This window comes from Stenella coeruleoalba (genome assembly GCF_951394435.1).
Source record: "Stenella coeruleoalba genome assembly, chromosome: 5".
Taxonomy (NCBI): domain Eukaryota; kingdom Metazoa; phylum Chordata; class Mammalia; order Artiodactyla; family Delphinidae; genus Stenella; species Stenella coeruleoalba.
This window is the reverse complement of record NC_137150.1, coordinates 132,872,650-132,899,692: the sequence shown is the minus strand read 5'-3', so window position 1 is coordinate 132,899,692 and position 27,043 is coordinate 132,872,650. Positions and strand designations below refer to the sequence as shown.

Below are 27,043 nucleotides of genomic sequence, written 5' to 3'. Positions count from 1 at the left end.
TTCCCCGGTGGCGCAGTGGTTGAGGGTCCGCCTGCCGGTGCGGGGGACACGGGTTCGATGCCTGGTCCGGGAGGATCCCACATGCCGCGGAGCGACTGAGCCCGCGAGCCACAACTGCTGAAGCCCGCGCGCCTGGAGCCCGTGCTCCGCAACGGGAGAGGCCACCGCGATGAGAGGCCCGCGCACCACAACGAAGAGTGGCCCCCGCTCGCCGCAACTAGAGAAAGCCTGCCCGCAGCAATGAAGACCCAACGCAGCCAAAATAAATAAGTAAATAAATAAATAAACTGAACCCTGGTCTCAGAGCCTTAAAAAAAAATAAAAAAAAAAAATAAAAAACAGCAATGGGGGTTAAGACAAAGTACAAATGAAATAAGATACAAAGCTCACTGCATAGAAACATTGGAGACATGGTTGTGTCCTTCCACAACTCAACAAGACACACAAACAGTGTCAGAAACACCCATTTGGTTCAAATTTTAGATTTCAGTCATTTGACAATGATTTCCTGCGCACTTTTTCCGTGTGAGGTACCGCACTGTGGTAGGTGCTGGGGATACAGTAATAAGTGAAAGTAAATTCCTGCTCTCACAGAGCTTCCGGTCCCCTGGGGGGCAGACAGACACCACGAAACAAACATGTCAGGTAGTCAAAGGGTTACGGGGAGGAGCGGGCAGGTAGGCAAAGTTTCTGTACACTCTCCAAATTCTTAGGAGCCATCAGAGGCTGCTTTGAAGGTCACAGTTTGGGGAAAAGATACAAACTCTCAATTATATTTTTGAAATAACTTTTTTATAGGTTGCAAATTTCTGGTCAGACTGTTTAGTTCATGGTCCTCGAGCAGCATTTATACTTTTCTAACTAGAAGCTATGCTAAGTCTTTATGGCTGTACTACCGGAGTATGGCCCACATCATGCATGTGCACGTGTAGGTATAAGTATGCACGTATGTTTACAGACGTGTGTCACCACTTACGTATATGTTAATCTACATTACGTATGAATACATTATTTCTGGCTGTAATGATACAAATCTTTTACATAAATGCGTAGGTTGTATCCAGCTTCTCCAAGAACTATCGATATTGTAGTTCTGAGGCAATTTATTGGTGCTCCCAAGTATATGGTATTTCCAAGTAAACTATGCTTCAGAAAAAATACTTGTCACTTTACAAGCACATCCTGATGAAGCAACATGTGGACCACAAAGAAGAAGGGGATGGAATTGCATTTTTAGGTCAGAAGACAAGGCAAAAATCAAGGGTTTTTTGTTCGCTGCTGCTCAGATGCTTGTTCGCTGAAAACCACAGGGGGTCCTAAACCCCAAAGACACACAGACTCCCACATCCAGGGACCTGGCGACTTGTGTGGTGTCTTTTCATCCTAATGCCCGAGTTTTCCCTCTTCCACATCCCATGAAGGAAGTGCTGCTTCCCTTTGGGATGTCCATTCTGAAGCAGCCTTCTTCCTGTGGTAAATCCCGGGCCCGCGTGCTGACCAGGCCTGTTGCGCTGACACAGCGTGGAAGCCCGGGCTGACAGGGTCCTGGCATGTTCCTCACTTCCTCGCTACAGAGGCAAATTCCCACTGACAGGGCCTTTACAAGCGAAGGGCCAACCCAGATCTGCTTTGAACCAAAGGCCTCCGGTCGGCAGGATCAAAGGTGTGCGTGGGTCCCCGTAGGGATTCTGCAGCAGAGAACTGCCTCGGCGGGGATCCCTGGCCCATACTGTATGCTCCCCTAGGAGCCGGACCGAGGTCCAGGGAAGCACACGGTGTGCTCTGCAGAGGACGTGCTGAGCGTCACGGCCCTTCCCAGGGCAGCTGCTTTCAACCTTTTCTTCCACCCAGAAGACCACAGCGGACCACTGTGTAAATAAGACTGGCCTGCCGTGATGCTCTGGGTAGCTCCATCTCCCTTCCCTTTCACTGGTCCTTCTGCAACGACTGAAGCTGAGAACCCGGCCTCAGAGGCCACCAGAATTCCTCCACTTCCCTCCTCTGCAGGATCTCCATGAATAATCCCAAATAGCGAATCATTTAAAAATAAGCTATAGATGCCTTTGAAAGGCATTACATATTTTAAAAATTGTTTTCTTCCCAGGTACATTTCCTCCCACACCTTGATAATAAACAATTTGCATTTTCTTGAGTGCATGTAGGCTGAGCAGAAGGGGTACCTGAATACTTCCGGACGGCGTAGAGAAGCTGGCCTGGCGTTAGAAACGATGCAGATACGCCACAAAAACAAACCACCCTCAGGAAGTTAGTCATCAACAGTTGATTACACACATTATTCTTGTTTTTCGCTAAAGTCACCTGCTTCTTTCCTACTGGAATGACTCTACTTCTTACTCTGTCTCTTCTCTCAGTACCACTTTCTGGTCCCAAGACTTCTTACATCCGCTGTGACTAATGTCACATACTCCCATATCTTAAAAGATAATAGTAAGCTATCTACTCAGATAGTTTCCCATTTCTCTGTCATTTTAGTGATTATGCACTGTAATCAGAAGCTATTGTTCCAATGTTCTGAATCAGGAAGACTTCATGGACATATAGCAAAAGATTATCTGGTTTTAATCCTAAACCGTAGAAGGGATAGGTAACTGTGATGTAGAAGCCAATGTAATTGGTAAAACGGATAGAATTCCCCTGGAAAATCTGTAAGGACCATACCATGTTTCTGGCATCTGCAGCTGTTTTCCAGAGTAAGCTACCTTTTCAGAAAACCAAGTGATGGTGGTATTCAGGCTTTTCTAAAGACATTTCCAAAGGGCCTACTTTCGTGTCCAAAGAAAAGACCATTATGTTCTAAATGTGTCCTGAAAAATAATGGACTGTAATACTGGGATGGAGGAGGGACAGATGGTATATGCAGCAGCAGTGGCAGCATGGCGACAGTATTCAGCCGATGGGAACACAAGCGCCGCCCTTACCACACGACGGCGCGGTGGAGCTTAGGGAATCATTAGGAAGACAGAGGGCATCTTCTGGATTTAACTTCTCACATCCAGGGCGGTCCCATGACAGGTCTTTCAAGACCTTACACGTGGAAAAGAATGTAGAAAACTCTTCTCCAAATTCCTTTCAAATACTTAAGCTCTTGCCTGTATTTTTAGGACCTACGATCTGAAGATGATCTTTCTTCCCCCACAAGCAAATATTCTCTTGCTAGTTACTGAGAGGAGTGAGGAGCCCAGGCTCCCACTGCAACTCCCGCAAGACTCCCTAGTATTTTCGAGTTCATTCCTGGTCACACAGTTTCCTGTTCCAGAAGTTCTTCACTTATTTTACTTTCACTGTTTTCGTCTTCATTAGAATAGTTTCCTGAGTCTTGACTAGTTTGGGAATTGTACTTTTTGTGATCTTCAATTGGATTAGTCTCTTCTATGACAGTAAGAGTGTTTGCATTTTCAATTATAGAACATCTTTCCGTTTGTTCCTCAGAAGTGGAAAGGAGTAGATTCCTTACTGGCCATTCAGAGAAATACTAATTCAAAAGGGAAAGAACAGAAACAGATTATTTAAAATCACAAAAATTAGTTTTCTAGTTCTAATAAGCTGTGGTTTCTTCAGTTTTCTAGAAACCCTATCTTTTGACATGCATATTAAAAAGCAAGCTAAGAGCACATGGATTGCACTATAACGTTTAGAATAAGACCATCGCTAGTGAGGTCACGTACATGTTGGTATTGTTTTTGGGAATTATATGAAGAGTTCCTAAGAAAGGTCCACTGTGCTATCAAGGGGTGGGGAGTGGAAGAGTGTGGGCGAGGAAGGAAAGGGAGAACACTGGGATTTGGGACATTTTATTTTGACATAATAAAAATTTTGGTATCTAATCCACAAATACCCAGAGAAAGCACAGGGAGAAATTAATTTTTCCCCGTCCCACTAAGAATAAAGAGCTATTGTAACTTGATAGTTTTAAGTTCTTTAAATAACAGCTCTGAATAGAAGAGTATATAGAAATGATATTTAAAAACTCAGGCATAAAAGAGTAAAACGGTTCATATTTATGGAACGTTTGTACAGTGTTAGGCCCTTCTGGTTTATCTCCTGCGGTCCTCCCAATTCTGCAGGATGGTACTACTGGCTCTGTTTTACAGTCTACGGGCACTTGCTCAAGTACCCTTAAGAGAGCTGCTCAAGTTCACAGAGCCAGTAAATGCAAATACGCTACAGCCCATCAACAATTCACCTTCAGGTCTCTGGCTCCAAAGCCTGGAGAACCTGAAACAGGGCAGGCAGCGTGGAAGCTGCCCCAGTGAACACACCACCCCCAGGCTGGTGTCCTCACTCAGTTCCTTCACTAACTCTGCCAACTAAAACACCGGGTGCTGTGAAAGGAAACTCATGTTTTGCTCCTTCGTTTTCTGTGCTTTTATCCACAGAATACAGTTTTTGCACTGATGAGAATGTTTTAATCTTTTTGTGAATATAGACTTTCAACAGTAAAACAAGTGCCACAGTAACCAAGCTGCCAAAAAATAGGAGATTAAGGACACACCTTACTATTCCATGTTATATTCTATTAAATGACCATTTCTAAAGTTAATTTCCTGAAACTCTGAAGAAAAAAACCCCAAATCAGTCTGTACTATTTTCTGAATATCAAGAAAACATTTACATTCTGTTGAAATCAAATATATTTCCCATTCATTTTAAGAAAAATCCAGTTAACTGTTGAAAAGAAAAGTAACATACCTCATCTACAGTGGAAGGAGGTTTACTTGATGGAAAGAACACATAATTGATACACCTCAAGAGGACTTTCACAGCATAAATGATAACGATGATAGAAAATAGCGCAGTGCAAATTCCAGCTATCAGCCAGGTTTTGGAAGTATTTCCTAGAAACAAATAAATGGTGTTTAGCATCTATATAGGTTTTGACACACAAATACATTAAGACTGCTGACAGTTTGTGTGAAACAAATACAGCCACGTGAAAGGAAATATACATTCTATTAAATAATACCAACAATAACATAAAAAAAGTCACAACTGAACTAATTAAGGGATTGCCACATAATAATATTAAGGATTATATAAAAAATTAAAATAGTCTCGTTAAATTCTAAGAGTAATCATAAAAGGAAATTAATTATGCAGAGATGCATGAAATAGAAAGCATACAAAAACCACTGAACTAAGCTGAGTATTAAAAATATTTTCTAAAACTGGAAGGCTCGGCGTGAAGTACTCACACAGTTCATGAAGAAAATATTCTCTATATTTTTGTGGTAGAAAGGAAATATTTTACAACTTTCAATGAATTGGTTATTTTTATTAAGTCTTGTTACATTAAAAAAGAAAAGATGCAATCAAAGGTTCTGACCTGGTTTTGTTTTCTCACACACAGTAGCGCTAAAAACACTGCTTTTATTCCACTTGCCATTCTCAGTGAATGCTCTGGCTTTCACACAGTATACAGTCAGCGGTTTCAAGTTAGGAAAGGTAACATCCGTTCTTTTCTCTACAACTTTCCTCTATAAAAAATAAGTAAATTGTTGATAAAATTTAGAACCCCAAGAACTCATACAGGGAATATCTATTTTCTGAATTCCTTAAATAGTCAAGCTAAGACTGGCCTCTCCCAAACACTTAGTTGGTATATGTTTGAGAAATATAAATTTGTTTTGGACAACACATTATAACCAAACTCAAAAGTTAAACATGGCTGTTGCCAAAAAAAAAAAAAAATGTTCCTGAGACGACTCTAATTTATTTGATAAGTACATGCTGATTTGGTTTAATCACCATCATGTTATCTCTGTTTAGTGGCAGAACAATTAAGTGCAGAGGTTCTGGCCTCAAACTGCCTGTAGCAAGATATCACTCACAGCTACGTGGCCTTAGGCAAGTTATTTAAGTTCCCTGGGCCCTACTCCCAGATCTGTAAAGTGAGGACAATTATTACTCCTATTTGTATTAGTCGGCTATTGCCACAATAATGTGTAACAAAACATTACAAGGCCAACAAAATAATGTTGTGCAATGCTGTGTAACAAAAGAGCCTGTGGCTCAAAAGATGTTTTTCTTACTCGTGAGTGTCCCAAAGTGCTGGGGGAACGCTCACTGAGGCCGTGGATCAGGTTTAGGTCTGCTCCACAGTCTCGCATCCGCCTGGGGCCAGAGACCACCTGGAGCTTGCTTTCCTCTTGACAAATGGGAGAAGCACGCATGCGCACTTAAGGCCTCTGCTCATACCACATCCACTCCCATTCCACTGTTTACAGCCTAGTATCAATGAGGCAGTAATGAATATTCCATCCCAAGTATCTGCTGAATAGTAATTTAATCAAACTGTCTGGCAGGGTTGAAGAATGATTGAGACGATTCATGTAAAATACTTAGCCCAGTACCTGATACATAATGAGTATTCAATAAATTTGAGTTGTTATTACAATTATAATTATTGATGTGTTACCCAGCATAGGATGGCCAAAGGGGAAAAAAAAAAGTTATTGAATCTACTATTTGTCAAGCAATGTGGTATGTATTTTCATATATTTTACCTCATTTTAAACCTTATAAACATCCTTTCAAAAAAAATTAAGTTACAATGTAATATGTATAAAATGGATAACTAATGAGAGAACCTGCTGTATAGCACAGGGAACTCCACTTCGCTGTACAGTGGAAACTAACACAACAGTGTAAAACAACTATACCCCAATTAAAAAAAAAAAAATTAAGTTACTATGACCACCACCACTTTAGAGGAGAGGAAACAAAATTTTAGCAGTTAACCACCTTGCCTAAGGTTACACAATTTGGGGGCTTGAGACACGAATTTAGATCTTTCTGATCTAGGGATGACTGAGAACTAACCATAGTGCTCAATAGGGCTAAATTCTGCTATGGTTACAGAGTGTTCAGATAGTTAAAATGAAACTAGCCAAGTTGCTGGAATTTTCTTAGATTTTCAACAGAAAATGAAGTTACAGAGTTTACCAACTTATGTGCACAAGATTTTTAAAGGTCGATTCCTTGCTTGCAATTCCACAGGGAAAAGTGATCTAGGAATAATGTGGATTATCTGATGTATATTAGCTTTGTCAGTGGTTTTTGAATTTTAGGGTTTAAACAAGTGTTTCTCAACCCTTTTGTCATGACTACTCCCCTAAGGAGCCTTTTTAGACTATTTTTTCCTAATCCCTCCCCCTTTACAAAGTTGAATAAGATTTTGCTGGGCGAAGTTGAACACTCGAGGCAGGTTTTCCTCCTGGAGGGTCACGAACCACTGTAACAGCTAAGATTCTTTTGCGCCCTAAAAACCAATTTTTGCCCTCTTGGAGGTGCCCCACCCCCAGGGGATATGTGGCAATATCTGGAGGCATTTTGGGTTGTCAGAACTGGGACGGAGCGCTACGGGCATCTAGTGGGTAGTGGCCAATGGTATTGCTAGCCATCCTATAATGCACAAGGAAGCTCCCGCAACAAAGAATCAGCCAACCCAAATGTCAAGAGTGTTGAGAAACCCTGGTTCACGAACACCTGAGAATCCTGTTAAAAATACAAATTCCTGAGTTCTACCCCCAGAGATTCTGACTGAGAGGGAATAACCTCAGGATCTGAATTTTAGAAACTAACTTGCGGGGTTGGGGGGGGGGACTTCCCTGGCAGTCTAGTGGTTAGGACTCCGTGCTTCCACTGCAGGGGGCACGGGTTCCATCCCCGGTCGGGGAACTAAGATCCTGCATGCCACGTGGCGCGGCCAAAGAGACAACAATAACAACAACAACAATTAACTGGGGCCCAGATGCAGGTGATCGTAACTCTTACTGTGTAAAACATGGGAAATGCTCATTGCTTCCTATTGTAAATATCTGAGTTAATCACATAGTCTTAAAGTTTAAAAATTTCCCTAGAATTTTAACTTCAAGCTTTGTTTGACCAAACCACCGTTATAACTCTAAATTATAAACCTATACTACATAGCTTTTTTACCTCAGCGTTTGAAGTGTTTTCCCAAAAAATAACTTCATAAATTAGTGGGTAAGGCTGGTTCACAGACTTGTTTTCAGACTCTTTTGGAGCACCGATAGAGACGTGCAGTGAGTCATCATTAACGGATTTCATGCTAATGACTGGAGGAAATATGACAGCTAGAAAAAATGTGTAAAGACACAAAGTTCAAATTAGACTCAAAAAACAATGTTAAGGGTTCGCACCAAATTGGAGCATTACAATGTAAAGTAAAAACTATCGGCTTACTTTTCATCTCAGTATTAAATATTTTCTCTTCAGACCAAAAAGATGTGCTATTTCCATTAGATGCTTGTACACGGATACGGTGAATTCCTTCTGGGAAAGCATTTTGAGGAATCACACAGTGGGTAGTTTTGACATCTTCACAGTTTGGTATTTGTTTCCATTTGTCTGAATGACTCCCAGGAATCCTTTTTAAAAACTCACTTTTAAGACAAAAAAATGTTTTTTATTCCAAACACATTAATTTAGTAAACATTTACTGAATACCTATAATACACTAGACACTCCGTTAGGGGCTAAGGTTACAGAGATAAACGGTCCTCACCCTCGGGAAACTCACAGGATGGTGGAAGAGACATGTTCACAAAAGAAAACCAAAGATCTTGCTCCAGAGTGTGATAAGGTAGTGGTGTGCTAGGGTTGGCTCGTACCGGTGCACAGAAACAACTGCTAAATTTTCAGGAATGCTGCCAGCTAGTTGTTAAATACAGCCATTTTTAAAAGTTAAGTTACATAAACTTACAAATAAATAAATTATATTAAAAACAAAAGTAATAAATACTCATCTTGTCCTAATTATTTTCCTACATTTTATTATCTATGCTCAAGGCTAGTTACGTCTATCGTGTCTATGCGGCGGAAACGCCGTATGACAGAGGGCTTACTGTGCATCTTCCCAAATGCATGTTCAGTGACCTGTTGGGAGCTTGACAGGGGCCATAATAGGAGTAGTTATATTATAAAAACTGGCAAATGCTACAGATAAGGCTTTTCCCTTCTGGAAAGCCAGCTGCTAAACGTACCAGCACAACTGTGGGTAAGTGCTGTATCAGAGATACACACCAGTGTCCTAAGAGCAAGTCTGCACAGAGCAAGGCTGGGCCTGGAGAGGTTAAGTAAGCTGCTCAGAAACCAACAGCTCCAAGCATCTCAGTTCAAGCCTGGAACTGTAACAGCCTCCTGACTTGCCCCCTTGTCTGTCCTGTCTCCTTAGTCCCGCTGCACCATACACAATGTGGCCACCTTCACCCTCCTCAAACACAGGCCTCACGTTACCCGTTCCTCAACACAAAATTCCCAATGGCACTCAAATGCCTACAGGGCAGTCAGAGGCTAAGTCTAAGCTTACGCCATCCTATTAATTCAATGTTCTCTCTCATTGCTCTCCCAGGCCCAAATGTTCTGCTACTCTCAAAGCAGGTCCTCCCTTCTTGTCGGCAAAATTCCAAACGGGCCCCCCAAATTCCTACCTGCTGGTGCACAAGCCCTACATGATCCCCTCCGCCTCAGTGTGGGCAGGATCCATGAACTCTTGATTAGGTTACATTATTTGGCAAAGGTGAAGGGATCTTACAAATGAAATCAAGGTCCCAAACCAGTTGACTTTGAGTTTATCAAATGAGAGCCTATCCTGGGTGGGCCTGACCTGATCGGATAAGCCCTTTAAAAGAGGGTCTAGAGGTTCTAGAGGACAGAGATTCTCTCTCTTGATGGCCTCCAAGAAGCAGGTCACCATGAGTTCTGCAGCTGCAAGAAATGGATTCTGCCAACCACCACATGAGCTAAGGAGACAGCACGAGACAGCTTGTATGAGACAGCACCCCAGCTGACACCTGAACTGCAGCCTTGCAAGACCCTGAGCAGAGAATCCAGCTAAGCCACACCTGGACTCCTGACCCAAAGTCACGGACAGATAATAAACAGTGTGGTTTTTTTTTTTTTTTTTTTTTTTTTGCGGTACGTGGCCTCTCACTGTTGTGGCCTCTCCCACTGCAGAGCACAGACTCCAGACGCACAGGCTCAGCGGTCATGGCTCACGGGCCCAGCCGCTCCGCGGCATGTGGGATCTTCCCGGACCGGGGCACGAACCCGTGTCCCCTGCATCGGCAGGCGGACTCTCAACCACTGTGCCACCAGGGAAGCCCAACAGTGAGTTTTTAGCTGCTAAGTTTGTGGTAGTTCGTTACAGAGCAATGCAAAATGAACACCTCCTCGTTACCCCAACCTAATTTTGTCTCTTCATATCCTGAGCTTCCCCCTGTGTGTAGCCCCTGCCTGGGATGCCCTCTCTTGTCATTTAAAAACATGTGACTTAGCAATCAAGGCCTGGTTCACACTGCATCTCCTTCCAGAGGGCTTCTTCGGTCTCTCCAGCCCCATCCACCTTTACGCTTCTGACTCTGTAACCCTTATAGTCGGTACTCCACTCCTCAGTCCTAAATCACATTTTGCTATGCGAAGGCAGATAACTGCTTCGGATTTCTAGCGCCGTGTGTTTTATTCTGCTGTACGTTTACGATTCCTTCAGTGCTTTGTACAGCGTGCTAAGGACCCAGAAGAAACGTAGAGACCAGCCATCAGAAACCCCCATCCCTGTCTAGTCTGTGGCCCTACTGGTTAACATGCTTTTGAAAGTGAAGAATACATAAAAGACTCCTCCTGTACAGTTTCCTGATCAGTGCGTGCGTGTGTGTGTGTGTGTGTGTGTGTGTGTGTGTGTGTGTGTGTGTGTGTATCCGTAAGGGCGTGTATGACATGAATGCGTTTATTATGCAAACTGTTACTGCTTCGAAACTAACACCAAAGGGTCAAAAGCAATCAATCGCAGCAGTACTGACTTCCCTTTTCCCTCGTTTTTTCTGCGTCTTTCTAGTCTCTTGCCTCTCACTCCTCCCTTCCTGCTCTACCTATACTTGCCTTTGGCCCCTCTATTCCTCAGTCCTCAGTATCTCTTTCTTTCCCATAGTCCACTTCACCTTCCACTTGATTACCCTCTTCTCTCCTCCCTCTCTACTTATCCCCTACAGTTTTCCAACTAGTATAAACTTATGCAGTCCTCTTCCACTCACGTGGTGCTAAGCTTCACTCATATTTGACTGGTCTCTACTCAATCACGTAGAGCCCAGCTCTCTCCAACTTTCTTAATTTCCCACCAAAGCGATCACTAAAAACTCTGCCAAAGCCACTAAAATGATCAAGACAATGGGAAGGCTAACTTGAATTGAACACGACAGAGTGACTGGACTCAGATCATTTCAAGGACTCATGGAAGAAGTGGGTTCTGAAGAAAAGATCACGGCCATGTGTCAAGTATTCCACATTGAGGAAATAGCACATGCAACTAGAATCACACCTTCAAAAAAAAAAAGAGAGCCGGTAAGAACACTAGATATTATTAGAATACACCCATTTTACAACAAGTGAAGAAACTGAGGCCCAAAGAAGTTAAGTGATTAGCTCAATGACATCCTGGGACTAGAATTAAACACTCCAGTTCCAGTATATCACAACCACCTTTCCCTCAGGCCACATGTGTGCACGGAGCAGCAGGTGGCTGAAGCCGAGTGAAAAGAAACCTAACAAACTGGGCAAAATGAACTGCAAAAGGACATTTATGGAATAGAACTTACTGGGACCACTGAGCTCGAAAAGTCGTGTTTTCACGTGCGTAATCCCATTGAAGGACATAGACCTGATTTTTAGCATCGATTCGTATATTTTCTGGTGAAGGCACTTTGTGTTTCTCTAGAAGACAAAGAGCACAAAACACACACACATTCTCTCCAGTGAGATGGCAGATGGCTAGAACTCCTAACAGCATGAGCGAGAAGATAAAACGCTTGCGTCTTATCATAATGACGTAACGGCGAAATAAGTTATGGTGTGTATTCACACAGGGGAACACTACGCAGCCATTTAAAAGAACGTGATAGATCTACATGTGCCGACATAAAAAGAGAGCCTCAATATATTGGGTTAAACAAGCAAGTTTAAAATATATCTGGCAGGACCTTAGTTTTTAATTTAAAAGACAAAACCCCCAAAACTGTAAGTCCAAGTATATACTTACATAAGCCCTGAAAAAAGTATGAAAGGTTGTACACAGACTGCTGGTGATACTTATCTCTGGTAAATGGAATTGGGGGTCAGGAGGCAGGAGAGGAAACCTTTAAACCCTTCTATACTGTTTGATTTTAAAAACAAAGCATATTAAACTTATAATTAAAATAATAAATCCAAGCTCCTGCCCTTAAACCTTAATCGTTGGCAAGATGTCACTGATTAAATGTATCAGGATGCTTTCATATTTTAACATTTCATCTATAAAGGTAAACTTTTTGGAAGACTAACTGTTCTTCTAGCAACTACCTCCCTTTCTTGTGGATTCTGAATAAAAACAATTTTTTTCATTAGAAAATACTTGGATTTTATGCAAAATTTTCATTATTATTTACTTGAGACAAAAATCCCAAATAACATTTGTTGCTTACGTAAATGCTGTTAGAATGCCTTTGCTTTAATGTCTATTAAACCATCACATAAGCTTTAGCAACTATTGGAAAAATGCCCAGATTGGCAGGTTGCCAATTTATATACATGGTTATTGAATCTGAAGCAAGACTTCCTCCTTACCTGTGGTGTTTATACAATACACTGGACTATAGAAACCAACTCTTCTTGGTGAACGTAGTTCTGCTTTAACTTTTAAACAATAAGTAGTCTCTGGTGAGAGGTTATAGATTTTATCTCTGGAATAAACAGTTTCAGTCCTTTCCTATAATTAAAAAGAAAAAGAAGTCTGTTCTTTAAAAAAGTAAAAAGTCAAGTTTTAGAATGAATTCATGTCATTCTTCTCTCACATCAAACAAAGATAAAGATAATGCTTACTTCTAGACGTGAAGAGTTTTTCCAGATGACTAAGCTATATATAAAGCTGGAATGGTCCATAGCCCACATGATACTGTCTTTTGTCCCAGGAGGAGAGACGTTTATTATTATTGCCTTATCTTCAGCTTCTAAATGTACATCTAGAGGACCAATCTGAGCTGTAAAAATAAAAACATTTACTATGTAAGTTCACGAATACAAGGCCAAACATTCATACAACAAACAATTCTAAGCACTTAATATGTGCCTGGCATCTAAAACGGAGAAAATCCCTCATGGAGCTCACACTTTAGTGAGGGATGTGGCCAAAAATCCCAAATACACAAGTGCATGTAATGTTATCAGGTCACGTGTGCTATAAGAAAAAATGAAGTAACGTAAAGGGACAGAGAATGTCAGCAAGAGCTGTTTTAGGTAAGTTAGTGAGGAGAAGGCTCCCCGAGACGTTTGAGCTGAAACCTGAACAAGGTGAGGGAGTCAGTCGTGCACGTCTCGAGGGGAGAAGCGTCCCCAGCTGAGGGGGCACCAAGGGCAGAGCCCCTGAGATGGGAACATGCTCACCATTTTCAAGAGACAGTAGGGGGCGCTCGAATGGCTGAGTGGTAGAAAATGAGATCAGAGAGGCAGCTAGAAGCCAGGTAACAGGCAGAACTCTGTCGTCTGAGTCTGTAGTCTCTGGAGGACTGCTGAGACCTGATTCACATCCGGGAAAGATCACCCTGGTTGATGTGTGAGGAAGCAGGGAAGCTACGGAAGCAGTTCGAGTGACAAATGGAAGTGGCCTGGCGAAGGCTGGTAGCAGGAGTGGAAGTGAGAAGGGATCCGATTCAGGATATACTCTGAAGGTTGATCACTCAGCATTTGTTGATGGACTGGATGTTGCATGAGAGAAAGAGATGTCAAAGGTGATGCCAGGGCTCTTGGCCTGAGCAAATAAATAGGTGACGTCATTAACCGAGATGAAAAACACTGCAAGAAGAGCAGGTCTGGAGGGGGAAAATCAAGAGCTCTGTTTGACATTTTAAATTTGAGACGACTTGTAGACCTCTAAGTAGAGATGCTTAATAGAGAGCTGGTGATATGAGTCTAAGGTAAGGGGAAGGAATGCGGCTGGAGTGATATAATTTGGGGAGTCAAGAGCACAGATGATGTTGAAAGCCATACGATTCCTGGTGGAGGGGGCGTAGGAGAAGAGGTTCAACGACCAAGCCCTGCAGACTGAGCCCTGCAGCTGTCCAACATTTAAAGGTCTGGGGGATGAGAAGAAACTGACAAAGGAGCAACCAAAGAGCAGCAGGAGAGGCAGGAAAGGGCAGCGCCCTAGAGATCAGAGATGGAAGGGTTTCAGGAAGGAGGGAGTGATGAACATGCCGATACCACAGGCGAACTGGGCCAGAAGAGGACAGGGAATCCACTAGGCGCTGTGGAGGTCACGGGAACCTCGGCAAGGGTAGTTTCAGGGTAGTGATGGGGAACAAAGCTCAGATGGAGAGGGCTGAAGAGGGTGTAGGAGGAAAAGTGTGCAGAGAGGGGGTACAGATCATTCTCGTGTGAGTTTTGGTATAGGGCAGTGGTTCTCAAACTGTTTGGTCTTGGGACCCCTTTACACTCTTAGAGAAACTGAGGGTCCTAAAGAGCTTTTGTTTACATGGGCTATGTCATTGAATATTTAGCATATTAAACATTAAAACTGATAAAAATTTAAAATATCTACCAATTCATTAAAAAATAGTAATGATAAAACCCACTATGTGATAAAAAATGACTATATTTCCCAAAACAAACAAGCCAAAAAGCTTAGTGAGGAAAGTGGTGCTATTTCACACTCTGTTCAAATCTCTTTAATGTCTGGCTTAATAAAGAAGGCAGCTGTGTCTCACACCTACTTCTGCATTCAGTCAGTCACCATTTCACATCAAACAGCCTCTAGAAAACTCCAGAGTACACTCACGAGAGAATCAAAATGAAAAAGACAAGTAAGTCTTAGAATTACTAAGAAAATAGTTTGGACTTTATAGACCGCCTGAAAGGGTCTTGGAGACCACACTTTGAGAACAGCCACTATAGCAGCGGTCCCCAACCTTTTTGGCACCAGGGACCAGTTTTGTGGAAGACAATATTTCCATGGATTGGTGGGGGCGGCAGTGATGGGAGGAGATGGTTCAGGCGGTAATGCAAGAGGTGGGGAGAGATGAAGAGCGGTGAGGAGTGGTGGGGAGCAGTGGGGAGCGGTGGGGAGCAGTGGGGAGCGGTGAGGTGCGGTGGGGAGCGGTGGGGAGAGATGAAGAGTGGTGGGGAGTGGTGAGGAGCAGTGGGGAGTGGTGAAGAGTGGTGGGGAGCGGCAGATGAAGCTTTGCTCGCTCGCCCGACACGCACGACACTCACCTCCTGCTGCGCAGCCCGGGGTGGAAGGGGTGGTTTGGGGTCCCCTGCACCGTAGGGAAAGCAGGAAAATGATGCCATAGCAGGAAGGAGATACCGGTTTAAGGGAATCCTTGTTTGTTTGTTTGTCTTTAAAGATGGGAGACTTTATATCATGTAAATGAAAGAGGCTGTTCTGGTAATATTTAATAAAGAATACAGTGTAATTCAGCTGGCAACTTCTTACCTTCTTGAAATGGTATAAATGGCTTAACCTCATGCCATTGAGAAGTGCTGTTTCCTTTTTCTGCTCTTATGCGCAATTCAATTTTTTCATAAACATTTTTAAGCTTGACTGAAGAAAAGTTGCATTCGGTACTAGTAATATGCTGACACCCAGGCAATTTCTTCCAATTATCCATCCCTGGTCTTCAAGATAAAAAAGCAAATGAATGAATGAACATTATAAATACAAGAGTGACAAACATGTTTTCTATTTACATTAACATTATAAAGTGTAAGTAGTTATTTCTTCTACTTGAGTTAATGTCCTGACAATATTTTTGTGTGTAACATTCTACTCTTTCTCAATACCTATATACCAAGTTATTATTTATACAATGGAATAATTCTGACATATAGTTAACTTTTTAATGTAAAAAATCCTAATGCATTAGGATTTCAAAGAAGCAGAGAAAGAAAGAACCCGTAAGATAAAAGTGCACTTACTGTTGGCTTTGTTAAAGACAGTTGTGTGACTTTTGGCCAACTACTTTGTATTTTGGATCCTCTCTTCCTTACTGAAAATTTCGGAAGTGGATTTGATGATTCCCTTCTGACCTCTTCCTATGAAGAGACTTACTAACCCTAAGGAAGACCTCAGAATCGGTATGGTTTGAGAATTTCCTCTGCTCTTCTCAAAACCAAACCATCCCTTCTGCATACTGATCTCTATAATTCCTTTGTTACATGACTAGAAACAAAGAACTTAAAATGTTAACATAAACTAACAAACTTCTCAATGTGGATTTAGTCCCTTAAAAAGTTTGGGTGATATTAGATTTTTTTTTAAGCATGTGAAGAAACTAAGTTGGCACAGAGTGCCTTAAACAGAAAGGACATGTTGCTACAAAGGGGACAGGAGGCTGAAGTGAAGGTGAGGGACAGAAAACAAACATTAGATTTCAAAATTTTTGCCTGTGGTAAGCCCTGTCTGCCTTAAACCAAAGAGAGAAACTATCCTCTGAGAAGGCATTTTTGTCAAGCCTAATTCATAGTTCTAGCACTAGCTGATTTTTATTTTTTTGGGTAATATTGTAGACCTCATTTTAAAGATGCTAAAGCATGTTTATTTTTTTTTAAATTAATTTATTTTTAAAAATATTTATTTATTTGGCTGCACCGGGTCTTAGTTGTGGCACTGGGGATCTTCATTGCAGCATGCGGGATCTTTTTTTTGTTTTTAGTTGCAGCGTGTGGGCTCTTAGTTGCGGCACGTGTGTGGGATCTAGTTCCCTGACCAGGGATCGAACCCAGGCCCCCTGCACTGGGAGCATGTAGTCTTAATTACTGGACCATCAGGGAAGTCCCTAAAGCATCTTTAATAAAAAGCTAAGGATGCTCTTTATTAAAAGCTAATAGAAATTAGGGATGATATCTAAATAATGTTTGTGCTGACTCCAATTCAAGTCTACCTTATTTTTCAAAAAAGAAACATCTTTAAAATGTTACTGGGACTTCCCTGGTGGCACAGTGGTTAAGAATCCGCCTGCCCATGCAAGGGACAAGGGTTCTATCCCTGGTCTGGGAAGATCCCACATGCTGTGGAGCAACTAATCCCGCGAGCCACAACTGCTGAGCCTGCGTGCTGCAACTACTGAAGCCCGCGCACCTAGAGCCTGTGCTCCGCGACAAGAGAAGCCACCGCAATGAGAAGCCCGCGCACTGCAATGAAGAATAGCCCACGCTCGCTGCAACTGGAGAAAGCCCGCGTGGAACAACAAAGACCCAACACAGCCAAAAGAAAAAAAGTTACCAATAATATACACTACCATATACACTTCATTCCTGGCGAGTTTCCCCTTCTTTACCTATCTGAGATTTACCTATTTGAGATTAGAGTTGGCATTGATAATACCTTGATTTAAATGCAAATCTTCCTGAGAAACTCCTCCACAACAGAATCTATTTTTTTAAAATCCAGACTTTAAAAATCTAAACCAAAAATTCAGATTGTTTTTCCCCTCAAATGTCATTTATTAGAAAATATAATTCCAGAGAAATTAGGAGATTAAGGAAGTTTGGGAAGTGGGTACAGTACACAGACCTCTTTAAATCAGGTGCATAGAGGGTCAAATAAAATGAGCTCCAGGCAAAAGGTCAGTAAAGCATTTCTGGTCCATTTATATGGAGAACTTTTATTATACTCAACAGAAAACCTTATAAAACATTTAAAACTAAGCCTTGATATGGTTTTAACCCACGCTCACTCTTTACATCTGTCTTCCCTGCTCCAGGAGATGCAGCTGCCCACTCTATTACAACTGCTTTTGCATGTAAGGGAGCTACTACAGTAGTAGCTACTTTTATATTTTCTTAAAAAAAAAAACAAACTTTATCATATACAGTGTTTAGATCACAACAGAAATATAACTTGAAAATAAATGTGTAACCAATAGAAAATTCATTTCATAAAACCAGTTTCATAATAAAACTTCATGCCATCTTTGTCTCTCCTATTCACTAACGTATTCCAAGTACCCAGAAGAGTGTTTGGCATAAAAGGCATTCAATGTTTGTTGAATGAAGACTGCACACTACATACGTCATAATACACTTTATTTATTTTAAATAAATAAATAAATTCATTTATTTAGTTAATTAATTTATTTTTATTTTTGGCTGTGTTGGGTCTTCGTTGCTGCGCGTGGGCTTTCTCTAGTTGCGGCGAGCGGGGGCTACTCTTCATTGTGGTGCACGGGCTTCCCACTGCGGTGGCTTCTCTTGTTGCAGAGCATGGGCTCTAGGCGCACGGGCTTCAGTAGTTGTGGCACGGGGGCTCAGTAGTTGTGGCTCGTGGGCTCTAGAGAGCAGGCTCAGTCGTTGTGGCCCACGGGCTTAGTTGCTCTGTGGCATGTGGGATCTTCCGGACCAGGGCTCAAACCTGTGTCCCCTACACTGGCAGGTGGATTCTTAACCCACTGTGCCACCAGGGAAGTCCCCATAATACATTTTAGATATAAGTCACAAACACTGACGTCTTAGATAAGCATATGTTCTACAGGCACTGGTATCCCAGCAGCTTATTTATGTGTCTGTGTATCATTTATCACCAGTGATATGTCTAATGTTCTGAGAAACACTATATTGAAAAAAAAATCTGTCTGCTGCTGACATTAACTACAATTTGGTTGACCACGTTCTCTGCACCACTGTTATGCGCACTTGATACACAATTGTGCAACACTCACAATAGCCTTCCGAGTTACATGCTTCATCACTGGGGTGTCCCAGGCCAGTCTGCCTGGGACTGTCCTGGTTTAACCTTATTGTTCCAGCTTATCTAAAATCAAGTGCTTCTGTTCACTCTCACAAGTACCCTGGTTTGAATGATAAATTACATATGATCATACTAATTTTTTATCTTTACTTAACAGATAAGGAAACTGTGACAGAGAGAATAAGTAGCAGAGGATAGATTTAAACCCAAGCAGCCTGGCTCAAGTTCATATAACGCTACATCACACTAACCGCTAAACTGGCTCCCCGAACTTGTGACCTGGCATGTTCTTACAAGGCAATTGTTTATAAAGCTAGCAGAACAGAATAGAGAAAGAACACACTGAAATAGTGCATTGGATACTAAAGTCAGAACCGACAGATTATCATGAACTGGAGAATTTAGTAGAAGTGACAGAACGTGTGAAAGAACAAGAACACGAGAGCACTGTCTATGGCTCTGTTCTTTATTACAAGGGTAATTTTATTTTATTATTTTATTTTTATTTATTTAGTTTTTAATTTAATTTTTTTTTGTGTGTGTGGCTATGTTGGGTCTTCGTTGCTGCACGCAGGCTTTCTCTAGTTGCGGTGAGCGGGGGCTACTCTTTGTTGCGGTGCGCGGGCTTCTCATTGTGGTGGTTTCTCTTGTTGCGGAGCACAGGCTCTAGGCACGCGGGCTTCAGTAGTTGTGGTGCACGGGCTCAGTTGCTCCGCGGCATGTGGGATCTTCCCGGACCAGGGCTCGAACCCATGTCCCCTGCATTGGCAGGCAGATTCTTAACCACTGCGCCACCAGGGAAGCCCCTACGAGGGTAATTTTAAATAAAGGAATCTGAAATAATCTCTATTATACCTAAAACAGTTGTTTCATAACAACATTCTGAACTAAGGCAAAGAACAAATTTGGTAACAAAACTCAAAGTTCAATTTCAAGAAAATCTCTAAAGATGAAAACTGTTAAATTATCAGCTCTGAGAAAAACCATATCGGTGTGTGTGTGTGTGTGTGTGTGTGTGTGTGTGTGTGTGTGTGTGTGTGTGTGTGTGTGTGTGTGTGTGTGTGTGTGTATGTGTATACATATATATGGTTGACCCTTGAGCAACACAGGTTTGAACTGTGTGAGCCCACTTACACGCAGATTTCTTTCAATAAATACACGTTACAGCACCACACGATCTAGGGTTGGTTGAATCCACAGATGCGTAACCGCAGATATGGACGGCCTACTGTAAAGTTATACTCAGATTTCCGACTGCACGGGATGGGGGTTGGGTGGGGTGACCATCCCTAACCCCCGCCATTGTTCAAGGGTCAACTGTATATACACACAGACACAAATTACTAACCATCAACTGGAGAACAACCGGGCTGAAGTGGCGGAATCCTGGTTCTAGAGGTCCTACACCCTGTTTCTTCACTGCCTGATTCCCTGCCTGCTCTTTCTTGGAGAGGGATCATGGTTAGCAGACAGGGTCCCAGAACCCAAAGCAAAGTACTGTACTTTCTGAGTGGTATTTCCTTCTGTAATCCCTTCATCCACAACTCCCTGTCTGCCTATCCTCTTGGCAATCATTAAGTAGAAAGTTAGCACTAGGGAAGAGGCAGAAACACCAGAAACACTGAGTCTGTGGGAAGGCAGGGTCCAATATACTGATGTTTATAAAGTGTATCTAGAATTAAAACTTCGTGTATGATGGAGACAAGAGGAAAGCCTGACCACAGAAGCCTATTGCAAGACCGTGGCTAGACCTTTAGGGGCACTCTTCCATATCCTCAAGGTATGCTCTAGGTCAGCCCCTAATTTATATTTAAAGAAGTTGGAGGGCTTCCTTGGTGGCGCAGTGGTTGAGAGTCTGCCTGCCAATGCAGCGGACACGGGTTCAAGCCCTGGTCCGGGAAGATCCCACATGCCACGGAGCAACTGGGCCCGTGAGCCACAACTACTGAGCCTGCACGTCTGGAGCCTGTGCTCCGCAGCAAGAGAGGCCATGACAGTGAGAGGCCCGCGCACTGCGATGAAGAGTGGCCCCCGTTTGCCACAACTAGAGAAAGCCCTCGCACAGAAACGAAGACCCAAGACAGCCAAAAATAAATAAATAAATAAATAAATAAATAAATAAATTTAAAGAAGTTGGAGCATACAGAACAGAGAAGGTATGGCTGTGGACTACAGAAGTTGTCTGCTAGCCTCGTCCCCCAAATCTCTTGCTTCAATACCCAAAGATGAATTTGACTGTGTCTCTATTTGTAGAAATGAAGTTATAAATATTATGCAAAATAGGCATTTTCTTTAAAAAATGGAAAAACCAAATGTTTCCTAAATCTGAAAAAAAAATTTATGGTGTTAAAATGTGGAAGAGTTTGAGAAATAGGTGTGAAACAGAATAAAGGAAACATCATTTAAAATGAAGTTAAAAGTGGTAAAAATTATTCAGCAAATCAATAAGTAGAGTAACGTACATTTTATACTCTGCTGAAAAAGTCACATTCCTGACAGACTCACGGCTGCTGTTCCACTGCAGGATAAAGTTGTCATCAATGATGCAGACCCTGCCATTTTCAGGAGATTTTAGATTTGTTCCCCCTGTCAAGGCAGTAAGAAAGAAGACAGTTATACATACACACATATATACATACTATAGATATTTTATATATTTTTAAATGCTATTCTTCACATCACTGATTGAAGAATGAATACATTTAAATATAAAATATAAAAGTTAAGTATATAAAGGAATCTAAAAAACCTAGTGCTTGCTCTCAGGATAGGGAGGCTGCTAATTATTTCTATCTCTGTATTTGAGAGAGTTGGTTGAGTTTTTAAAATCTACAAAAAGCAAACATTATATATCAATTATATCTCAATAAAGGTAGAAAAAATAAATCATAAAAAGGTAAGCATTGTCTTTTAACTGGAAAAAAAAAGTCTCTGTATAAAAATCATATTTTTCTTTGGTCTTAGAAGTGATACTGACGTAAAGGATACAGGGTTGCACTGTTTAACAGCCTCAATTTGGTTTCGCATACTATGTTCAGAGAGGGATAGACTCTGATAGAGAGCTGAACAGATGTGGTTTCAGAGCTGACAACTATTCATAGGAACCAAACATTCACATAAGAAAATCGATAGAGATATAAAAGTTTATCACGTCACCCAAGCCCTACAGGAACCTGAAAGGGTCTTGACCACTGAATGTATCGTCTGAACCCTTCTGCTTTATTTTTTTCCGGTACGCGGGCCTCTCACTGCTGTGGCCTCTCCCCCTGCGGAGCACAGGCTCCGGACGCGCAGGCTCAGCGGCCATGACTCACGGGCCCAGCCGCTCTGCGGCATGTGGGATCTTCCTGGACCAGGGCTCGAACCTGCATTTCCTGCATCGGCAGGCGGACTCCCAACCACTACGCCACCAGGGAAGCCCCTTCTGTTTATTTTTAAGGACTTCCACCTAGAGACCTATTTTATTTCTTATGCTTTTTTTTTTTTTTTTTTTTTTTTGCGGTACGCGGGCCTCTCACTGCTGTGGCCTCTCCCGTTGCGGAGCGCAGGCTCCGGACGCGCAGGCTCAGCGGCCATGGCTCACGGGCCCAGCCGCTCCGCGACATGTGGGATCTTCCCGGACCGCGGCACGAACCCGTGTCCCCTGCATCCGCAGACAGACTCTCAACCACTGCGCCACCAGGGAAGCCCTCTTATGCTATTTTAAAAAACTGAAGTGTAGTTGATTTACAATATTGTGTTAGCTTCAGGTGTACAGCAAAGTGATTCAGTTTTATATATACATGTTGCAGATTATTTTCCATTTTAGGTTATCACAAGATACTGAATATAGTTCCCTGTGTTATACAGTAAATCCTTGTTGCTTATTTATTTTATGTATAGTAGTTTGTATCAGTTACTCCCATACTCCTAATTTATAACCCCCCACCCCTTGCCATTTCTTTTTTTTTCCCCCCTTTATTTCTTATACTTCTAGTACAAATCTTCCACCAGTTGGATGCCCTCTCTTCTGCTTTTTCCTTTTTGGCCTCTCCAAATAGCGTTTCTCTTCCTCTCTGACCGCCCAAATCCTCCAAGACCCAGATCAAGTTTGCCCCCTAATAGAAGACCTTCCTCAAATACTGCAGCTCATGCCAACCTTGCTCTTTCTTTACATGCTGCATCATGAATCTGCACCATTCAATTTCACACTAAAGTAGATGTACTCAGCACAGTACCCGACATCTAACAGGCTCTCAAAACTTGCTGATTGAAGACGTCTTTTAAAAAATTGCTTCTTTGGGACTTCCCTGGTGGCGCAGTGGTTAAGAATCTGCCTGCCAATGCAGGGGACACGGGTTTGAGCCCTGGTCCGGGAAGATCCCACATGCTGCGGAGCAACTAAGCCCGTGCACCACAACTACTGAGCCTGAGCTCTAGAGCTCGCGAGCCACAACTACTGAGCCCGCATGCCACGACTACTGAAGCCTACGCGCCTAGAGCCCGTGCTCCGCAACAGGGGAAGCCACCACAGTGAGAAGCCTGCGCACCGCAATGAAGAGTAGCCCCTGCTTGCCGCAACTAGAGAAAGCCCGTGCGCAGCAACGAAGATGCGACGCAGCCAAAAATAAATAAATAAAATAAATACATTTATTTAGAAAAATTGCTTCTTTATGTTAAACACAACCTCCAACCATACTGGAAGTTCCTTAAGGCAAGGTATACATAGCTTCATACTTAACCTGCATTTTACAGAGTCCTCAGACTAATGCTGAGTTCACAGGAACTTTTTCCATATCACAAAGGACGATCTTTCATGATGATAAATTACAATTTTTAAAAGACCAGCTTTTAAGTTTACTCTTTTCCCTGCACTATTTCTAGCCTTTACTTCTGCTTCAGGGCAAGGATGTTATCTCCTCACAGACTTTCTACTACAGAGGTCCTCGTATAGAACTTTTATTTATTGGGATTGCTGCCTCTACTTTCCGGTTAGAGATATTATGGTACGGAGTCCAAAGGGGAGACAGCTGAGGAAACATTTTCTGATTTTTCTTTTTAATTTGGGGGGTACTCATTGAGTCTCCCCACCCACATTTTCTATTTTACACTCCTATTCTCCGAGACATCATCACCGAATAGTGATCATCACCGAATAGACATCATCACCGATACTCCCTCGTATCCCACTCTAAACTTAATCCCCATCCCAGTTGTTGGAATTTTAGAGATTGTATGCAGCCAAAGGACAGTGACTGGGTTTATGGGGTTAACAAAAGGTCTGATGGCATTTGTAGTCTCCAGCCCAGAATACTCTAATTCTAGTAATTCTGGGCCCTGAGATAGGATGCAGCAATTTGATACCTGGGGTAGAGCCAGGTATTTCCTCAGAGATGAAATCCTTCTGCTACTAAGGGAAGGAAACCCTGGAGTTAGAGGCATCTTGGCATTTGGGAGACAAACAAATAATTGATAAATGGAGAGGGACTTGGAAATAGTTATTAAATAGGATTTTAGAGTTCATAGATTTTATTCTATTAGTATTAGCAATATCCCTTTGATAATAGTTTATTTCAACCTTTAGCATGTAAAATATACAAAAGGGTACTTAATCCAATATTTCTATTTATACAATTGGTTGCTTCAACCCTTCACATTCATATTGATGACTAGAAATGGTTTATTATATATATACATTTTTAGTATTTATTTATTTATTTGGTTGTGCTGGGTCTTAGTTGTGGCAGGTGGGCTCCTTAGTTGTGGCTCATGGGCTCCTTAGTTGCGGCTCGCCAGCTCCTTAGTTGCAGCACATGGACTCCTTAGTTGCGGCACACGGGCTCCTTAGTTGTGGTGTGCAAACTCTTAGTTGCGGCATGCATGTGGGATCTAGTTCCCTGACCAGGGATCGAACTCGGGCCCCCTGCACTAGGAGTGCGGAGTCTTATCCACTGCGCCACCAGGGAAGTCCCATGGTTTACTATATTTTTAAGTCTGACATAAATCCAGACACATACATCTATACAGATATAAATTTCCTCCCATATTTTGGATAGTTTTCTTAGACTAGGATCCCAGAGTTGCATTTACTAGGTTTGAAAGTATGAACAGTTTGATGATTTTGAAACATAGAGCAACATTATGATCTCAAGTTAGGGTTAACATTTCATTTAGTTTTCAACATTGCTATTCCTTTGAGAAAAAAGTAGATTAGTTAACTGAAAGATAACTAAGCCCTTAACATATAGGTGGATAATCAAGAACTAAATTGTGTGACCTTTAGAAAAAGTCTAGCCTTAGGCCCCAGGGCTTTGAGGCCAGATTCTCAGGGTTTGATTTCCTCCTAAAGCACTGGCTAGCTATATGGCCTCAGTCCACTCCTCTGTAAAATGAGGATAACAGTGCCTAGCTTTGTTCTGAAAGCTCAATGAGTTCATCCCTTTAAAACACTAAGAGTAGTGCCTGGTACACAGTTAGGAGGGCAATAGATGCCAGGTGTATGTGAAGTTTATTTTAGCTCTCCTCTAATCCAGATTAAAATTGTGATCTTAATGAACGCCCTCCTGGAATGTTAATTTTACATGAAAATTCTGGGGAAAGTCTTTTTATACGAAAGCAAACATGAGTTTAAGGCAAAATTTTCATGAACAAAAGACTCCAAAGAAATTACCAGGGGTTACATCAGGACCCTAGTACCCATATACTATATACCATGTATGTGGAAGGGTTTGAGAAATAGGTGTGAAACAGAATAAAGGAAACATCATTTAAAATGAAGTCAGGAGGCCAGAAGCTGGAGCCTTCATGCACTTTCACTCACCATCAATTCCAGACTCCAGGAGGAAGAATTCTCCTCTACCAGCAACAAGCCCAGCCAATGGGAAAAGCAGCACCATCCTGAACTCTTGCTTTCCTCCAATGGACTTTCTCTCAAAACAGCCCCACCCAACTTTCTCCTTTTTCTCTATCAAGTCACCTTCTTCTCTTTTTGTTGTTGGACTTGCCTAAGGTTTTTGACCTAACTTGCTTGTCCCAAATTGCAATTCCTCTGTTATTCTGGAAGAAACCCATTATGCTGGTAAAATAACCAACTGGCTGTTTTATTTTTTAGGACAAGATAGATAGGATACCATGTACCCCAGAAAATAAGGATATGCTTTTCTAAACAAACGGGTGCTTTAAGCCCTCTAGGCAGCCTCACCAACTCCTGGATTCCTGCTCTCAGCTGCTAGGTCCTGTTTGTCTCTGGGCCTACAAAGACGAAGGGGGACACCGAGTCCCCCCTCTCACTACAAAGTCAACCGTATGATAGCTGCCATTCCTCCATGCATCCCAGCTAAGTTAAGAAAGGCAGCAAATTAGCTTGGTGGCTCCCAGCCTTTGTATTTTGGCTTTGTATTTTTCTTTTATTATTATTACTTTTTTATTAGATTGTACGAATCCTGAGGGCAGAGAAATGCTTGCAAACCTTATCCCCCTCCCACATGGGACCAAGTGACTGTTTACTAAATTGAAGAAACAGCAGCACACAGCTCGTGGCTAAAGCCTTATTATTAAAAAGTCCAGTCGAGCTGCCAGATTTTTCGGACAGAAACAAACTCGACACCAAAGCTCTCCCACACCCCGCCCCGCGGGGTAGGAGCCCAGGGAACGGCACAGGGCGGAAGGGATGGCGAGGAGGGCGCCCCCAAGCAAGCGGTGTGGAAAGATCTTGAACATCACTTTCTCTCGTTTGATTTTCGAGCCCAAGTCGGTTTCAATGTGAGCGCTGCGACCACAGACAACCAGAGGTCTCCCAGAGAGGACCTCTGTCCCTCCCGGGTCCGAGGTTTCCCACGCTGCCGCTGTCCAGCCTCGCGCCCAGCCCCCGCCCCAGGGAACGCCATCTCTCACCTGAGGCTGCGGGCAACACCCACGGCGCCCCAGTGACCAGCATGAGGGTCGTCGCGCCCAGGAGCGCAAGCATAGTCCGCGGGCCGCCGGCAGCCCTCCAGTCACATCTTCTGCCACCGCAGGTAGGACGAGGCGGCACGAAGGAAGGTTGGGCGCACTGGCTGTCCCCGGGCCTGCGCCCCAAGCTCACCAAGCCCACCTCCGCGTCGACCCGCCCCTCTGCCCACCGACTCCCGTGCACGCGCCGTCCTTTCTGCGCGCGTGCCACCGTCCGCGCACGCGCGTGGGACACCGGTGGGCAGCGCAGCCTCCGCTGCCCCCCCCCGCGACCCCTCTTTCCGGCCCGAGACCGCACACTCGCGGTACACTCTTGGGTTCCGGGAAGACCGCGTCTAAGCGGAGGCCTTGCCCCCGGCAGGA

At 42.8% G+C, this 27,043-nt stretch overlaps 1 protein-coding gene across 1 annotated transcript; it reads right to left on the bottom strand.

Moving 5' to 3' along the window:
• On the bottom strand, positions 1-26,728 carry IFNAR1 (interferon alpha and beta receptor subunit 1). The gene is made up of 11 exons (XM_079923118.1): positions 26,624-26,728; positions 21,214-21,337; positions 15,500-15,681; positions 12,892-13,049; positions 12,637-12,778; positions 11,634-11,748; positions 8,227-8,426; positions 7,960-8,117; positions 5,345-5,495; positions 4,711-4,856; positions 1-3,493 (listed from the first exon to the last, which is right to left on the bottom strand). Exons 1-11 carry the CDS (start codon positions 26,694-26,696, stop codon positions 3,257-3,259), a joined length of 1,686 nt encoding a protein of 561 aa, XP_079779244.1. The 5' UTR covers positions 26,697-26,728; the 3' UTR covers positions 1-3,256.
• Positions 26,729-27,043: the final 315 nt, after the last annotated feature.

Excerpts from the sequence above, each read along its gene's own strand:
- IFNAR1 (XM_079923118.1), bottom strand. The coding sequence starts at position 26,696 with ATGCTTGCGCTCCTGGGCGCGACGACCCTCATGCTGGTCACTGGGGCG. Across the intron at positions 13,050-15,499 it reads ATTTATACCATTTCAAGAAG|CTCAGATTGGTCCTCTAGAT; the intron begins GTAAGAAGTTGC and ends TTATTTTTACAG. Across the intron at positions 8,427-11,633 it reads TTTCGAGCTCAGTGGTCCCA|TGAGTTTTTAAAAAGGATTC; the intron begins GTAAGTTCTATT and ends TTGTCTTAAAAG.